The sequence below is a fragment of the Alnus glutinosa genome, chromosome 8 (assembly GCF_958979055.1).
Source record: "Alnus glutinosa chromosome 8, dhAlnGlut1.1, whole genome shotgun sequence".
NCBI classification, from domain to species: domain Eukaryota; kingdom Viridiplantae; phylum Streptophyta; class Magnoliopsida; order Fagales; family Betulaceae; genus Alnus; species Alnus glutinosa.
In genome coordinates this window covers 27936122-27954520 of record NC_084893.1, presented here as the reverse complement: position 1 = coordinate 27954520, position 18399 = coordinate 27936122, and the positions used below count along the sequence as shown (strand labels likewise).

The following is an 18399-nucleotide window of genomic DNA, read 5'->3' as shown; positions in this document are numbered from 1 at the left end:
TTCACTTTCAGAAATCATTCTATCAAAGTAGAAATATGTAGTTTGAATGAAATAAGTGATGATGTATCAAGGCTATAAAAAGATAACCTTGCATTATCCATACTAATATATATAGACTAAGAGAGGTTGAGTTGGTCTCTACATGATTATCTTTTGAGAAATTCTACATGGCACACAAACATTTCACAAATATCTCACAAAGTTAGCGTGCATGGCAAGGCCTAATAGCTTTTGAATAAGCCATTGTTAATATATATCAAATGGCTCCTAGACCTTACCACATCTACTTTATAAGATATTTGTGAGATGTTTATGTGGTATATAACATTACTCTTAATCTTTTTTGAGGTCAGTTTTGATATAACAGATCAAATTGTTATTTTCCTTGTTCACTAATAAATCGACAAATTGAACTCACGTCTTTATAATCAATTTGATCCCTCAGTCCATCTGAGGGCAAACGCTTATGAAAAGAAGGGTGTGAACTTTTTGTACGTTGTACGCTTACTTTTTTTTGAAACATTTATAATCGTGTTGGTCGATGGAGACGGAATTGTTAAAGCTAATTTGTGATGTGGTTTCCCCTTAGCATAAACTATTATGCATGTATAAACATAATACATGCATAAATGAATTATAGGTATTTTTTCTCAAAATAAAAAAGAGAAAAGAATTATAGGTATTTGAAAATAAATAAATAAATAAAATGTAGAGTTAATATATACATATATGAATTATAGCTATTTGAAAAAAAATATCAGGGCAATATTTGAAATGTAAAGTTAATATATCCATACATAGATATCTTTCTAACCTCTTTTGAATGTCTATAACAGGGCTTTGAACTTAACAATTAGACCTTAGTATATCTATCGGACTGGGATGTGTCAACGTCCTCACCCCATCCATTTTGTTAATTGCATTGTTAAGGGAACTCTTATCTTTTTTACGTTGGTGCAAGTATTCTAAGTCCCTTAATCAAACAACCATCAAGCTTCAAACCTTCATCCTCAAGGCTTAACAGCCAGCTTAATTCAACCAGTCTATTTCACTCCTCCGCCCACGCGTCTTTCCATCATCTTCGCTGGCTTATGCTTCATCCACCACGTGCAATCCACACGTCGTCTTGGCACGGGTGGGCTACACTCGCCAATGCCATTTTTTGTTTCCTGTAGAAGATCATTTGCTCCCTTTTATTCTCTTCTCTTAATCTCCATAGTCGATGCTCCCTCTTTTGCCTATAAAAGACTTCCAAATCTAGATGCAATGTCCACTAAGCATCCACTGACAAGTGCTTTTCTCGTCAGACATTGCGGTAATGCTCATCTACGATAGTTCTGGTCCAGTCATTATCAGTGATATCCTCCTTGTTGTGGCTCCCAAGTTCTCTTGTCATCATAATAGACATTTCTTTAAATAACTCATCCACTGAACTGCCTCAAAAATCGTCATTTTTTACGATCCTTTTTTTGAATTGAAGGCCAAGAAACTATTGGACTGAGCCTATTATTTAACCCATTCCCTGATGTTAGGTTTTTTCTTGCACTGTGATGTTTGCACTATGGTTTTTATTTGGTACCAAATCCCTTATTTTGTATTCTCTCTTCTTTTATTAATGCAAACTCACTTATATAGAAGAAGGGGGGGGGGGGGGGGGGGTTAAATTTTTTTTTCATATGTTGCTTGATCTGGGGAAAGATTGTTTGAGGAAATACGTATGATATAAATATAATTTTTACCTTGCTTCACTTTTGTTGAATCATAGGCTATGAAAAAAACAAGTTAATTAATGAGAGAGAGAGAACTATAATAGTCCTAAAATCGTAATAAAGAAAATAAAGTAAACGACAGCAGGAGAAAAGAAACGAAGAGAAATTAGAGTTATAAAATCGTACTAATAATTTTTTGTTTTTTTTTTAAAATTTTTTACATGTCCACACAAAAGACAAGAGGGGGATTCGAATTAATGACATCCACTTCATGAGGCATAGTTCCCAACCGATTGAGTTACCCCTTGAAAACTAATAATTTTCTTCCTTTTTTAGGTTTCATTTTTTGGTTCATAAATGTGTATAGCAAAAAATGAGTAACGACATATACACATTTTTATTTCAAAGTGGAACTACTTTAGGAGTTGGGTCTTTGGCAATTTTAAAAAAATTTAAATTTTTTATAAATAAATATATATATCACGGGCCACGGCCCTATCAATGATAACTTTTTCGCCTCTAAATGGTTCGATGATTTAGCTTTTTACAATTGTACATGTATTCGAAAGAAAAATTCTTTTTAAGGATAATTTTATAGACATTAACTTTTGTATATAGTTATGACTTATAATTTAATATGAAATTAAATTCAAGATTTATCTGCTTTTATTTTACATAAACGTGTGTGCATACACACATAAAAAAACTATATGTATCTATGAATTTATTTATTTACGTAAGTTTGGATTCCACACGTAAAAAATTCTGGTTCCACTCTTATTTATAACTATTTCATAATGCTAGCGCAACAATAATAATCAATAAGATGCTCTATTAATTTAAGCATCGGATTAAATTAAATTAAAAAAGAGCAGCATCAGTTCAGCACACGGGGGCCCATCCAACCTTCGTGACGTGCCTCTCCCAAATATCCAAATGTGCCAAAAAGAGTGAAAACCGAAACGGTTTTTTTATTTTTTTCGTTTGTTTGCTTGACTTTCTATTATTTCAATTTCCTAAAACCCTAAAACCCATTTCTCTCTCTCTCTCTCTCTCCGTGTCACTTCCGGTGGCAATGGCAACGCTTCAGCTCACGAACCCAAACAAGCTGATCTCAACCTCTTCAATTCCCACGCCATTTCACCACAAGACATTCCCTTTTAGAGAATGTCTTTCTCAAAGGAGGTGTACTTTCCGGAAACAACACCGTTTTGGGGTTGTCAGCTGCTCCTTTGCCCCAATGGAATCGGCCAAGATTAAGGTGGTTGGCGTCGGTGGTGGTGGCAACAATGCCGTTAATCGCATGATTGGTAGCGGTTTACACGTGGGTTTTCGTTTCCATTTTCTGGGCCTAGGCCAAAACTTCGATATTCCAACTCTCTCTCTCTCTCTCTCCCTTATTTTGGTTCTGACTATGTGTTTGAGTATTTTGTTTGATACCCATTTGTGGTTGTACTTCAATTATGTCCTTTTTTCGAGTTTTCGTTTATTTCTGTATGTATACTGGTCATTTTCCTCTGGTCTGGTTACATTATAAGCTGTTACCATTTGTGTTTCTGTTAATGATGCCGTTACATGGGATAGTGTTAAATTGGAAAATAAGTAATTATTGATTTTGATGTTTTACAATTTTGACATTTCAGGGTGTTGATTTCTATGCGATAAACACGGATTCACAAGCGCTATTACACTCTGCTGCCGAGAACCCACTTCAAATTGGAGAACTTTTGACTCGTGGACTAGGTCTGGCGTTCTCATTGATATGTTTAATTCACTATTTTGAAGCTTTAGGCATTAACCACACAACCAAGGCCAGTGGTCTGGTGTTCTCAGCCCACTCACACCCATGTTTGCACTTTGTATAATTGCCATTGGAGACTTATTTACTTGTTGGTGGTAGTATTGTGTCTATTGATGGAATTATTTGTTAGAGATCCAGGTACGGGTGGGAATCCACTCTTGGGGGAACAAGCTGCGGAGGAGTCTAAAGAAGCCATTGCAAATGCTCTCAAGGGGTCAGATCTTGTGTTTATAACTGCTGGTATGGGTGGAGGAACAGGGTCTGGTGCTGCCCCAGTTGTTGCCCAGATATCCAAAGAGGCAGGGTATTTGACCGTTGGTGTGGTTACCTATCCATTCAGCTTTGAAGGACGTAAGAGATCCGTACAGGCAGGTGCCCTTTTGGTCTTTATTTGGAATTTTTGAATAACTTATCTGTTGTTCACTAATATATTAAATCCAAAACTTTCTAACCAAATGTTGATAAGTGCTTTAATTGAGGCATCATCCACATATCTTGAATTGATTGGAAACAGATGCCATACGTTTTCTTTCGTTTTGGACATATGTTCAGACTATTCGGTCCATAAGAATTTCCCTTGCATTTGTTCTCCCGTAACCTGTTTTGGAGCTAGAAATATATTTATGACTCCAAGCTTTTCTCTATTTGTTGCCAAAAAGATAGACTCCTTTACAGATGTGTAATGTATCCAACTCTTGAAGCTGTACTTTTATAATTTATAAATTGTAATCTTGAAGCATTGCCAAAAGGCTAGACTTTTACATGAAAAGAGGTATACATTAAAAGCTAGAGTTTTACATGTTTAATCTTGATTTCTTCTTCCATCTACTTTGACCAGGTTTGGGATTGTGTGATGTCTTAAGATATTTGTGTTCTTAAAAAAACAAAAATACAACCCTGTTGTAGTGCTTATCATTATTAATGTATACTATAGATGAGTTGCTTAGCTTATCTGTAATACATATGGTAATGGTAGAGTGTAGAGACTAGACACAGAACTAAGCTGATAAGTTATGATATTGCGGCAGCATCTTTGATAGACATCAATTCCTATAGCTTTTCGAGCTTCAAGTTATATTATATTTACTTCTTTTCAGGCATTGGAGGCTATTGAAAGGTTGCAAAAGAATGTTGATACTCTTATAGTCATTCCAAATGACCGTCTGCTGGATATTGCTGACGAGCAGATGCCCCTTCAGGATGCTTTCCTTCTTGCTGATGATGTTCTACGTCAAGGAGTCCAAGGAATTTCGGACATAATCACAGTGAGTGTTATGTGAAACACTGAACTGTACTTCCACATTTCATTCACTTTCCCATTTTATTTAAGAAGTTTTTAGTCCTTGGCTACCTCAGCTAAGCATAATATGATTGCATTATTGATTATCTATTAATTAGTGAATTGCACACGTACTCAATGCCCTAGCTATTCCATATTATTTTCACATGACCATAGCTGTTTCTTTTTCCCTTACTAAACATTATCATTATGCTTATCCCAGATAATTTGAAGATTGGAACTTCTTTTGCAGATTCCTGGACTGGTAAATGTGGATTTTGCAGATGTAAAGGCAGTCATGAAAGACTCTGGAACTGCAATGCTTGGAGTAGGGGTTTCCTCCAGCAAAAACCGTGCAGAAGAGGCAGCTGAACAAGCCACTTTAGCTCCCTTGATTGGATCCTCAATTCAATCAGCTACAGGGGTAGTGTACAATATTACAGGAGGAAAGGACATAACCCTGCAGGAAGTGAATAGAGTGTCTCAGGTACTTGAGAAATATATGAGATATTGGTTTCTATTATTCTATATTCTAATCAAAGAAGGCACATGTTGAATTCATTTTGTATTTAAATTGATCGACAATGTTGAATTTATTCCAAGTGCATATTCTCATATAGATCCATGCCTGAAATCCCCCAGAAATCAATACTTATCAAAAAAAAAAAAAAAAAAATCCCCCAGAAATCAGCAAGCTGGGTTTATAATTGCTGCATCCAGTGCTGGGATTTTTCATTTCTTTGTTTTCCGGGTGTAATGTACTAATAGCTGCATATGTAACAACCTTTTTCAGGTTGTGACTAGTTTGGCAGATCCTTCTGCTAACATCATATTTGGAGCGGTCGTGGATGACCGCTACAATGGAGAGATTCATGTTACTATCATTGCTACAGGCTTCTCGCAGTCATTTCAGAAGATATTATTAACAGATCCCAAGGCAGCAAAGCTGATTGACAAAGTTGCAGCGGGCCAAGAAGGTAAGGGAATGCCCTTTCCCCTCAAGTCCACAACCTCACCTTCAACTGTTCCAGCAAGACCGTCTACGCGAAAGCTTTTCTTCTAATGCCTTTTTGTTTTTGTTTTTTCTAACTCTTTGTGCTATTTGGCTCTGTAATGATCTTGAAGCTAAATGTATGAGAATGTCATTTTGTTTTAGGGGTTGCTCAGTTTTTATGTAGGTAACATTATTGGAGTACTCTTATAATGATTTTTTGAACTTTTGTTCATCTTTTTCTCCTGATTAGAAGGTTCTCTTGTATACTCTCTGTACTAGGGATGCGATCCTCCGCTTTTCTAATGAGATTGAATTACTTATAAACAACTAATTTTTTTAGTACATGTTATGTTTATATAATCTGTTTTATCTCCAAAATCTTTTCTGTTGTATAACATTCACATGTTGAACAGCAAGTCCGCTGAAGAGTATATACAAGAAATAAAAAGCATATTACTAATTGCATCATTGAACTGTCAAAATGGTCACAAACACACAAAACTATCATGTAGAATACCTACGAGGAACAAAACATACCAATCTCAGCTTTGGTTTGTGTCGTGTGCCGGTGCACAAAGGACACAAGCTAGTTTGCCATGCATCTCACTTAGTGATGTAGCATCCGACGTAAGCCTTGTCTGCCCACTTTAAGATGTACTATATGATGACTGAAGTGTGTCAAGCAACATTATATCAAGGGGTCGGATACTGAATCCCGATGAGGTAGAGCTGGGCTTTATCCGACTCACTATGGGCATAATCACCCTCCGATCTCAGCACGCCTCATGCCATTGACACACATAGGAATGACCATCACCCATTGTCCCAAGAGTAGTTGAACCATATAAGTCAAGATGTATGGTAGGCAACACTTGCCCGTTCAATCAAAACAAATGTTCAAAAGGTTGCCCACCATGCACTAAATATTCATTTTAGGGAAAATTTGATAAAATTGGGCTTGAGAAATCATTCCGGGGTCAATGGGGAGGCGAGTTGCGTATACCTCAAAACAAACTTGAAGACGGCTATAAAGAATCACACTATTGTAGACAAATTATCATTAGAAGAGAGGTTCCTACAAAGTTGGCGTTCAACTTCCAATTTTAGACTAGTAGACATTTATCAACAGAGTTTACATATTTGCTCAGTATCTATACCCTCCTGTCAAAACAGGAATTTAACAGATAATTTACACATTCTAGAGATTGATTACTCCTGTTGATATTGAATTAATCACAAGAAGAATGACAGCTTAGGTTTTGGGGCAAAGGAGTACAAACTTTCACCGAAAAATTCAAACGAAGATGCCAACAAATGTCCTGCATCCATGTCCTCCTTCCAAGCCTGAGAGACAACAGTGGACGCGTTTGCCACTCTACCACCAACCTCCCTTCCAGACATGTTTTCAGTTGGTAACTGCCGGGACATTGATGATAAACCAACATTGGAACCCCCTACAGCAGTTGAATACCCACCTGGAGCCCCTTGCCCGTCAGTTTGCATGGAGTTCATTGGTATTACACCCATTGTGCCCTCTGTTGCTATTTTTTTGTGTGGTGGTTGCTACATCAAGTTGTCCGTGCTCGCCTTGCGTTTATCTAGATTGATAAGGAAGCAGAGTGGATAAAGAGGATCAGGTAGAGGTAGAGCATTATTGTAAAAATCAGGTAAACCTTAACTCCAAGGAGTAATATGAGGTTTTTCTCCCTTGGCTAGGGTTGAAAACTTTCAGTTAAAAGATGTTATTTGTATCTAAAAACAAGTCATGCAAATAATTAATGTGGTTACATCTCAAAGAAGATTTGAAAAACACAGGCTTCCAATCAATCTGTATGTCATATTATTATTTCATTATATTCCAACTCTAAAGATTCAAGCAAGTAACACACAAGCACACACAACAGAGACGCTTCTAAGAAGTTCCATTCATGAGAATATATGTAATTTATTGAATTAAATTTAAAACACTATTACAATTCCACATTTCCTTTCAAAACAACACAGGTAACCCCATTGTTTTCCCTCTTAATCATCTCCAGGAAGGAACAGAGAAAACCAATTACTAAAAGCTTATACCGGCCATTAAAATTTCTTCCAAAAGACACCCTAAGACTTGTCCTTATGACATTCAGGCTGTTTGAGTACCCATTTTGCATATGATCCCCCCTCAATGATATTTAAAACCAACCATTAAAATTCATTCTTTGGCCAATAGAATTCTCTCTTTATTGAACTTGCCACAAACCCTAAGAGCTGGTCTTGAATGATTCAGGCACCTTACGTGCTTGCTTCGAACCCCCATAAGTATGGGGTGGTGGGTGAGGTCTTGGGTTCAAGTCCCACGGAGTGCATGAGTAACTTATTAATAAAAAATTAAAAGAAAATGTTTAGAACAATCCACCAGAATCCATTCAACTTTCCATTGAAGTCAATCTTAGAAATTTCTTTGCAATATACCCTTAATGCTAGCCTTCGGTCATTCAAATAGTTTTAAACTCATAATATGGGGATGTTCTTTGCAGAACACACAAATATGCATCATGTATCTATTGCATGCTAAATCTTGATGAGACAAGTCATACTTGGCATGGTAGTTGCAACTTTTCCATTGATCTTCCTGATGGCACGAGTTGGTGGAAAGAACAAACTGCGGAACATCTTGAGCCGATCGTACATGCATTGGCCAGCCGCAAACTAGAAGGTTGATGGCTTTGTTAGTTCCATAGCACATCCAAGTCGAATAAAAAAAAACATCCATCAGTTGAAGGAAAAAAAAAACAGTATAATATTGAAATATGAAGTCACCAGCAAGGCCCCATAAACACGCCAAGCTTCAAGCCTCTTCATCTCGTTCTTTTGCTTCTCAAGTAGCATTTCTGGTGCCAGCAGTTGCAAATATGGCTCAAGATTTGGTAATATAAGCAGACGAACCTGCTCAGAGTTTATTAGTATAACAAATTTCTCAAAACCAGCACATATAACAGAGGATTTTACAAACCAAAGCACAATAATGACAGCAACAACTGTAATTTATTGCATATATAACATGCTTTACGTGGTTCAGTGTGAAAGAGGGGCCACCAGATAAAGTAAAATACCTTAAAAAAGTAAAAAAGATGTTATAAACTCTCTTCTTGAGTTATAGAGTGATTTGAAAGAACCATACAATATTTCCAATTTCAAAAACCGCAACTTTATCCCACAAAACATTTAGCATCTCATTTGCCATAAAAAAGCAGAGATATGACTTATGAGGTTACCACATTGGGTCCAAGGGCTGCTAGTCCCTGAATTGCACCAAAATGTTGAGGCAATGCTTTGGTCGGGTCTAAGAATGCATGGAGCAGAGTCCTTGTGACACATGGCTGAAGATTGTGATAAACATGCCCATATCTGAAAAAGTTTTACAAGGAATGTAAATATTATCTCGAATAAGAAGACAAATTAAAGAGGCTCCACATCTTCTAGTCCTCTATCTCTTCAAATATAACTTATGCGTCAAGCAAACTAAAAACTAAAAGGTAAAATGAGCAGTCATTGCAATTTCAGAACATGAACACCTAATTCTAGGTCCCAAGGACAGAGGCTAGGTTAGCTTAAAGATGGCTTTTAATTCAAAGACAAAAAAGGTGCCCTTGCTTATATTCTACAGTTAGCAAAAGTACATGTATCACATTATAAGGGCATGATGGACAGGATTTCATGTGGAAAGCACATTACATAGTGAAATCTCAACTAACATGCCGAGTAACTTCCAAACAACCGAATGAAGAAAATGGTAGAAGTTCATTCTGCATTTCTATAATCGTGTTGTAAGATGTATCATTGATGCTGGAATGCCGACATTTCTCAGTCAAGCAAACCTCCAAGCGAGTTTTGTTTTATTAGTATAAAACAGCAAGAAAATTATCACCTTTTGCATGTTGAAGCAACTAGGTTTGCTGTGAAGTTCCTAAGCTCCCAATGATTGTCAGAAGATCTACTCCCTAATCTTTTTGCGACAAAGCATGTAATAACAGATGGCATCAATTGGTGTAGCTGAATAAAATTAACATTATATATATATATATATCAGATTAGGTCTTCTCCAAAACCAGCAGTGTTAAATTGCAGCACCACTGCCAAGCCCATGGCTTAGGACCTGACATGGCCCAACAACGTGATAATTCATTAGACATCAACCATTAAGAAATTCCTTTCCATCCCATTTTTTACATCCGGTCATGCATTCAAGATCAAAGGTCTGCTAAATCCTTTGTTATCACCATCCAACTAGAACATTATGGTGTTTCCTATCTCTTTGTTAAAACTTTCTAGTGGTAAGCCCACAGCTTTAGATCATACTTAAAATGAGACGAAAATTACTACTAAATCGTTCTAACCGTTATGTTGAGGACTGATAGTTCAGCATCAAAGCTTGTGATGGTTATACATGTACGTGAATTAACAGTTGTGCCAATAAAGTGACTCTATACTTACATAAGGTTTGATATGAATGTGTGGATTTTGAAGAAGGCTTTGAACAACACGCATCAAAGCAAATAGGAAAGGGAAATTATTTAAATTACGTGTAACCTGGGATGAATTTGGGAAAACATCAGTTCAAAATTAGCAATAAAAAGGTGATCGCAACAGAAGTATGCTAAGAATAGACAATAAGAAAAATATAGCTGCAAGATCACCTCATCATCAATGAAGTATGTGAAGTAAGGAACTAAGGGATGCAGTCCTGAATCTGTTGCCAAGCTCACAAATGCTTGTTTGAAGAGGACGGTATAACGAAGACAATGTAAGAAGAAGATTTTAGTGTAATTGTCTTGGAGAGCTAGTGTGCTAAGTTCTCAATTTATACAGAGGAGAGAAAACTATAAAAGGAAACATTAGACAAGCTTTACAATGGAAGAATACATTAACTTAAATGTTTCTACTCTTGGCTACCAGCAGATCACTAGAGCTTGAAGACCAGGAAAAGTTTGGGCTCCATGTTTCCTGTTGACAGCTGTAGGACTCATGCAACGTGGAGGTCATAGGGCTACTGTGGTCTTAGAAATGAGGCTATCGTGTATAGCCTTGAGGTTCTTGAGAATCAGCATGACTCATCTTGAATTCAGTGGCTTGGGAACTTGTGTTCTATGTATTAGCCGAGCTGACTGCTTGAGATTCAATAGACCCCCGCAATCTAAACGGATTGGGATAGACATTTAGATTGGCCCGAAGAAGAGCAAAGCGGGCAGAGGTAAGTGGCTTGGTGAGAATGTCAGCTAATTGGTCTTTGCTAGAGAGAAATTTGACAATGAGAGTTTTGAGGGCTACATGGCCCCAAACAAAATGGTAATCAATTTCGATGTGTTTAGTTCGAGCATGAAAGACCGGATTAGAGGACAAGTAGGTGGCACCAATATTGTCACAAAATAGAACAGGAGCAGAACTTAAAAAGACACCAAGTTCTTTGAGCAAAGATTGCAGCCAGGTTAGTTCGGCAGTAGCATTAGCAAGGGCCTTATACTCAGCTTCAGTACTGGAACGGGAAACGGTAGGCTGCTTCTTGGAGTGCCAAGGGAGGAGATTAGGGCCAAGGAAGGTGCAAAATCCAGAAGTGGATTTACGGTCATCAGGGCAGCCAGCCCAGTCGGCATCATAAAAGGCAACAAGCTAAAAATTATGGCAGGGTTGAATGAGAAGACCATGGGTTATAGTGTCTTTTAGATATCGAAGGATGCGTTTCATAGCAGTCCAGTGAACATCTCGGGGATCATACATGAACTGAGAACATTTGTTGACTGCAAAGGCAATATCAGGACGTGTTATGGCTAAATACTGAAGGGCTCCAACAGTGCTTCGATATAAGGTAGCATCGATCAAGGTGATCCCAGCAAATTTGCTAAGAGAGGTGGAAGTTGCCATAAGAGAAGTAAGGGGCTTGGCCAGTGTCATATTAGTTTTGTGCAGAAGATCAGTGATGTAACGATGTTGAGAGAGGTGGAGGCCAGCAGCACATTTGGTGACTTCCACACCAAGAAAGTAACTTAAGGGCCCAAGGTCTTTGATGGGAAAGGCAGCCGAGAGAGAGCGGAGGAGATCATCTAAGGCCACATGGGAAGAACCAGTGAGAATGAGGTCATCTGCATATAGAAGGACCATGAGTTGGACATGAGCAGATTTGAACAAGAAAAAAGAACTATCAGCTGAGGAGATAGAGAAACCAAATTCCAAGAGGTGGGAGCTGAGCCAAGAGAACCATGCACGAGGGGCCTGTTTGAGGCTATAGAGAGCCTTTTTGAGAAGACAGACTGTCGTGGGGTACTGCGGATGGACAAAGCCAGGGGGTTGGGCCATATAAACTTTTTCAGATAAGGAACCATGGAGGAAAGCATTACTCACATCAATTTGCTTGATAGGCCACCCATAAGAGACAGCAAGAGAAAGAACAGTCTGGATAGTAATAGGTTTGATAACTGGACTATAAGTTTCAGTGTAGTCAATGCCGGATTGTTGGTGGAAGCCTTTAGCAACTAAGCAAGCCTTATATCGATCAATGCTGCCATCAACCTTGCACTTAGTTCTGAAAACCCATTTGCAGCCCACAATGTTCATGGAGGGCTGGGAAGGAACAAGAGTCCAAGTTCCATTCTTGAGGAGAGCATGGAATTCCTCTGCCATAGCAACACGCCAGACTTCCTGTTTAACAACTTGAGAGAAACAAGTGGGATTAGGGATAGTAGAGACAAGAGAAGTAGTGAGAGCCCGTGGGAGAGGGTACGGACAGTGCCATCATTGAACTGACGTGGTTTATGTATATTGGACTGGGCACGGGTAATCATGGGATGAGCACGAGCAGGGGGAGGTGCAGGAGACGTGGGAGCAACAGAGGAATGAGAGGAAAAATTAAGAGGAGAAGAGGCCAAGGGAGAGGCATCTGAATTTGAGGATAGAGGAGATACAGAGGGTGATATAGCAGGGGAGGAGAGACGTATGTTGGTAGGTAAAGGATAGGCTAGCGGGGGGGCAAAGGAGGGAGGAGGACCTAAGAGAGATTTGAAGGGAAAGACTTGTTCATTGAAAATTACATGGCGAGCAATGTACAGTCGTCCAGTGGACAAATCCAAACATTTGTATCCAAGGTGAGGTTTGCTGTAGCCTAAGAAAAGACAAGACTTCGAACGATAGGAGAACTTGTGAGAGTTGTAGGGATGGAGATAAGGCCAACATTCACATCCGAAAGTTTTGAGAAAGGTGTAATCCAAGAGTTTGTTGAAGAGAAGCTCAAATGGTGATTTTGGACGGGTCAGAGAAGGGAGACGGTTGATTAAATAGCATGCAGTGTCAAAGGCATCTTCCCAATACTTAAAGGGAACGTTTGAGTGGGCAAGTAAGGTGAGCTCAGTGTCGACAATATGGCGATGGCGGCGCTCAACACTACCGTTTTGATGGTGAGTGTGAGGAAAAGTTTGACGATAAGAGATGCCAGCAGTGTGGAGAAAACGTTGAAGAGGAATAAACTCTCCCCCATCGTCGGTTTGGATGCTTTTAATGGAGCGGGAGAATAAATTTTCAACATTGCGTTTGAATTTGATAAAAACGGAAGTAACATCAGACTTGCATGCCATAGGAAATAGCCAAATATATTTGCTAAAATCATCAACTACACTAAGAAAGTAACGGTGACCATTGGATGATACAACAGGAGCAGGGCCCCAAACATCGAGAAACATAAGATCAAGAGGATGCTTGGAAACAGAGAAAGTTAAACCAAAATGTAACTTGTGCAATTTGCCTTGTTGACACGCAGGGCATACAAAAGATTGCTTGGTGGAAGCGATAGGAAGGTCAGTCCTAGACAAAATGCGCTGAACCACAAGAGAAGCAGGGTGACCAAGGCGACAATGCCACTGATGAAGAGAGACTCGTTCTCCAACGAAGGAAGCAGGAGAACTACGCAACGAGGGAGAAGCAGGCCAGGGGTAGAGGCCATCCTTACTCGGCCCTTTGAGAAGCAAGGTCCCCGTGTATAGATCCTTGACACAAAAAAAGGTGGGATGAAATTCAATAAACACTTGATTATCATGAGTAAACTTGTTAACAGAGATAAATTTTTTTTGAATTTGGGGTACATGGAGAAGCTGAGATAATTTAAAGACACGAGTAGGAGTAGATAGGGAAGAGAGACCAGTATGACAGATGGGCAAACCTTGGCCATTTCCGACGCGAAATTTGGTCAGGACCATGATATTCATCAGCACGGATGGTAAGGTTGGACAGATCATGAGTGAGATGATGTGTAGAACCAGTGTCGGGATACCAGCTTACATCAGATGGAGCAGAAGGAGCAGTGTAATAAACAGAGGGAGGGGCGGGTTCAACTTGATAGGCATGGTCAAATCGATGGTAACACTTAGCAGCTGTGTGACCAAGTTTGAGGCAGACTTGGCAGGTCTATCAAGGAGAGGAATAGTGATTGAAGGAGCCACAACCACGACCCCGACCCCGACGTCCACGACCACGGTTGGAGAAAGAAGGGACAGTTTGTTGTCTTGAAGGAGCAAAAAATGGGCGTGGAGGACGTCCAGAGGTGAAATTGTTCTTTTGAGCAATGTTGACATTTGAAACAGCAAGATCAGCAGCAACGGTGGCATGGTCAAGGTGTTGCTCATGGGTGAGTAAATGGCCATAGAGTTCTTCAAGAGAGATAGGATCAATGCGGATGGTAATAGAGGTGATGAGAGGATCATAGTCAGAGCCAAGACCTGCTAACACATAGGAGACTAACTCAGAGTCTCTGAGAGGAGTATGAATAGCTGCAAGGGTATGAGCAATAGTTTGAGCTTTTTGAAAATAATCGGAGATGGAAGAAGCTCCTTTTTTTAAGGTGGCAAGTTGATAACGGCATTGCATTTCTTGGGCTTGGGATTGGGCGGCAAACATGCGCTCCAAGGTTTTCCAGACTTCATGAGATGTTTTGAGGCCAACAACATGAGTTAGAGTACTCTCACTGAGAGTGGAGAGAAGCATGCTAAGGATGAGTTTGTCTTGCTGGTACCATGCTGAGAATGCTTGATTGAGAATCGGAAGAGAGGATTCAGTGTTGCCGGTGCTGCTGTCAGGCTAGAGATATTGAGGAGGGTAAGGTGTGTCTCCGGTGACATAACCAAAAAGAGATTGTCCTTCTAGATAGGGAACAATCAAAGTGCTCCATAAGGTGTAGTTTTCACGGGTAAGTTTGTGGTTGGGGTTTAAGGACTGAGGAAGGGAGGATGGAAGAGTGGAGGATGAGGTTTCAGAAACAGTAGACATGTTAAGAAAAAAAAAAAAAAAAAGGAACATAAATGTAGGTTGCTCCTTGAGAGCTCAGATACCATATAACGAAGACAATGTAAGAGGAAGATTTTACTGTAATTGTCTTGGAGAGCTAGTGTGCTCTGTTCTCAATTTATACAGAGAAGAGAAAACTATAAAAGGAAACATTAGACAAGCTTTACAATGGAAGAATACATTAACTTAAATGTTTCTACTCTTGGCAAACAGCAGATCACATAGAGCCTGAAGACCAGGAAAAGTTTGGGCTCCATGTTTCCTGTTGACAGCTGTAGGACTCATGCAACGTGGAGGCCATAGGGCTGCTGTGGTCTTAGAGATGAGGCTATCGTGTACAGCCTCAAGGTTCTTGAGAATCAACATGACTCGTCTTGAATTCAGTGGCTTGGGAACTTGTGTTCTGTGTATTAGCCGAGCTGGCTGCTTGAGATTCAATAGCCAGAACCAGACTTATTCACAGTCAACTCTTTGATTTTTTCATAGTATAGCTGTGGAGGCAATAGCAAAAGAATCTTGGCATAAGAATGTTCCTTGAATGGAAATACAAAGAAGATATGCAAATAGTAAGAGATATGGAATCTACCTAAAGCTCCCTTGAAAGAACATGCTTAACAGGTAATTTAAGGTCAATGGGAAGTCTATCTTCTGTGTACTCAGATTTTTTGCCATCAGATGGCACTGCAAGTGCTACACCAAACAAACATAATGTCAATCTAAAGCACCAAGGATGGGGAAATCAATCAAAGATAAATGTTCTTGGTAGTGAATGCTTTCCAATAAGAAGTTACATGACATACAAGCAAAACGTGTGATTAGCAGGTTTAATATGACATAACATGAGATATTCCTTTTTCATTGCCTTTGTGTATGCCTACCTTAGCATGATAATGACTAGGAGATTCTATGGTTAAACAACACCAATCTAGTAGAGAACATGTAACGACCCAGGAAAAAAGCTAGCCATATCTGCGCTATTACTCCAAAAAGACTAGTCAATTTTGAGCTCTCTAAAATCACTTATAAAGCTCAGTTCACCTAATAAAGAACCAATGTAAGACTTAGCACCCATGAGTGCCTTTTATAATTCACCCACTTTAATAGCACCCATGACTATTAATCTTCCCAATGTAGGACCGAGGTGTTACAATCTCCTCTCTTAAATCTCCGATGTCCTTGATAAGACCACGTTATACAGTGCATCAGTACCACATAACATTACTAGGTTGCTTCGATACCATTTGTAACGATCCAGGAAAAACACTTATCACATCTATGCTATCATTCTAAAATAACTAGTCAATTTGGAACTCTCTAAAATCACTTATAAAACTCAGTTTCACTTAGTAAGGAACTAATATGGGATTTAGTACCCATGAGTGCCTTTTATAATCCGCTCACTCTACATAGGCTATTCGTCTTCCTAATGTGGGAGTACATTGTTACAGAACAAATCCTTCATTTCATCAATTATGTTGCACCTAAGTTTAGCTAGCCACCTTCAACTGGAGCATTTTCTGGAATTGCAAGCTGGACACCTTCAATTGCCAGCTAGTGAACAGTAACTGATGTATCAAGTGGTGCTTTGGCCAAAGGTGCTTCAATCACCTGTATAAATCAGGAAAGTTATGAGATATTAAGAAGTAATTTAAATACAGTAGTTATAACAGTAAAGTTAATATTATTTGTAAGAACGTTCTTATGTTTTTAAATTCCACATCCTTGTCATCAATATAAAATAAATCCTTGTGTCCAGCAGCCCTTTTGAACCTCAGGGGATCTCCAGATGTAAAGTCATATATTGGCTGAAGTAGGTAGAAAAGACATAAGTAAGAAAATGGAAACCTAAGTGGCAAATTACAGATAAACCTCTTTGAATTTAACTTGGTGGTCAATTTTGTATAACACGTGGCAGCTAGAGAGAATGCGCACATCTTCAATAGATTTTTTTGATAAGCAATGAATTTCATTACAAAAGCAACCCCAATACATGGGGTGTATAATAAGAGAGACACTCGTAAACAGAAATTAACATCTAAATTTCAAAATATCCCACATGTTTACTGGATCACTCAAGTGTCAGCAAGATCATCTGTATGGCGGCCACATAAGTAGGATCACCTCTACAAAATGGCCCAAAAAGCCCTAGCTCAGGTACCACAAATTAATGGAGATATATAAAATATAACAGAGCAACAAAAGATTAAATTATTTAGGAGCCACATTTTTAATGTTCTAAGAGGATAAAAATAATGGGAGAACCAAAAACATACGCATCAAAAGAAATGTCAGCTGAATAATAATATTCTTAACTTACATCCACATTTCTTAACTTAAGCGCACTATCCACATCATCAGATGTCAGACTAGTCCGCCTCGAGTGGCGCATGCATTTAATTGCCTCCTGCATTTTCAAAAAAAAAAACAGACCTTTTCAGTTTCCTTCAAAGTCTCAAAATCCCTCCAATGTATTTCATTACCCACATTATGTAAGCTACATTACCAATAAACTCTCCCCCGTTACTAAGCATAGAAAGCATAACTACAACCTCAATTCTTGCTATCGGAACAGTAAGACCATCTCAACTACTCTACTTCCATCTTCAATGATAGAATGCGCTTCAATTGCTCACCTTCAATTTTACCCTTTTTATGTACCTAATCAACCCAACATGTCTACATATTTGTGTTTGTGTCTGTGTATGTGTGTGTGTGTGTAAAATGCAATTGGGTGTTAGAAATTGGAGTTAGCATTAAACAAACTAAAGTTTTAACACCTGGGTTTCTTCAGCTCAACAAATAATTCAAGAACTAGCAAGTGAACTACTAGCTCTTGCATTTTCTGACTACTTCAATGTCCAACAAGTACCACCATGCTATACACTATAACACTCACAGTTGTACCAAAATTGAGCACAAATGTAGGAGAACAAGCATCAAATGCCATACCTGCATGATCTCACGGACTCGATACTCGACGTCAGGAGCGAGAGCGATGGCAACATCTGGGGACAAATTGGTGATTCCAATGCTCTGTGCAACGACCTCAATTGCCTCCTTTGGCACAACGCTCATCTTTTCTTTCCTTCAAATTCTTTACTCCTATATATAGTTCGATTATATGCACTTCATTGATCTACTTGCACCAGAACCCTCCATACAAAGTTTCCGTAAAGCTATTACGCATTCAAATGTTCCAACTCAAATACGTATATAAAATTAATAAAAATTGGAATTAAAAAAGATTAGTACCTCAAAACTGGAGGGTAAAATTTCTGATTTAATTAGGGTCAACTGTAGGAAACCT

General features: G+C 38.8%; 1 protein-coding gene and 1 non-coding gene across 2 annotated transcripts; one reads left to right on the top strand and one right to left on the bottom strand.

The window, feature by feature from the left end:
- The first annotated feature begins 2696 nt into the window (after positions 1 to 2696).
- Positions 2697 to 6110, top strand: LOC133876411 (cell division protein FtsZ homolog 1, chloroplastic). Its single transcript, XM_062314692.1, has 6 exons — positions 2697 to 3033; positions 3353 to 3452; positions 3649 to 3878; positions 4608 to 4775; positions 5043 to 5276; positions 5583 to 6110. Exons 1-6 carry the CDS (start codon positions 2785 to 2787, stop codon positions 5850 to 5852), a joined length of 1251 nt encoding a protein of 416 aa, XP_062170676.1. The 5' UTR covers positions 2697 to 2784; the 3' UTR covers positions 5853 to 6110.
- An 8318-nt stretch (positions 6111 to 14428) lies between these two features.
- On the bottom strand, positions 14429 to 14567 carry LOC133876588 (small nucleolar RNA Z247). The gene has a single exon (XR_009901581.1). It is a non-coding gene; the product is annotated as a small nucleolar RNA Z247 (small nucleolar RNA).
- Positions 14568 to 18399: the final 3832 nt, after the last annotated feature.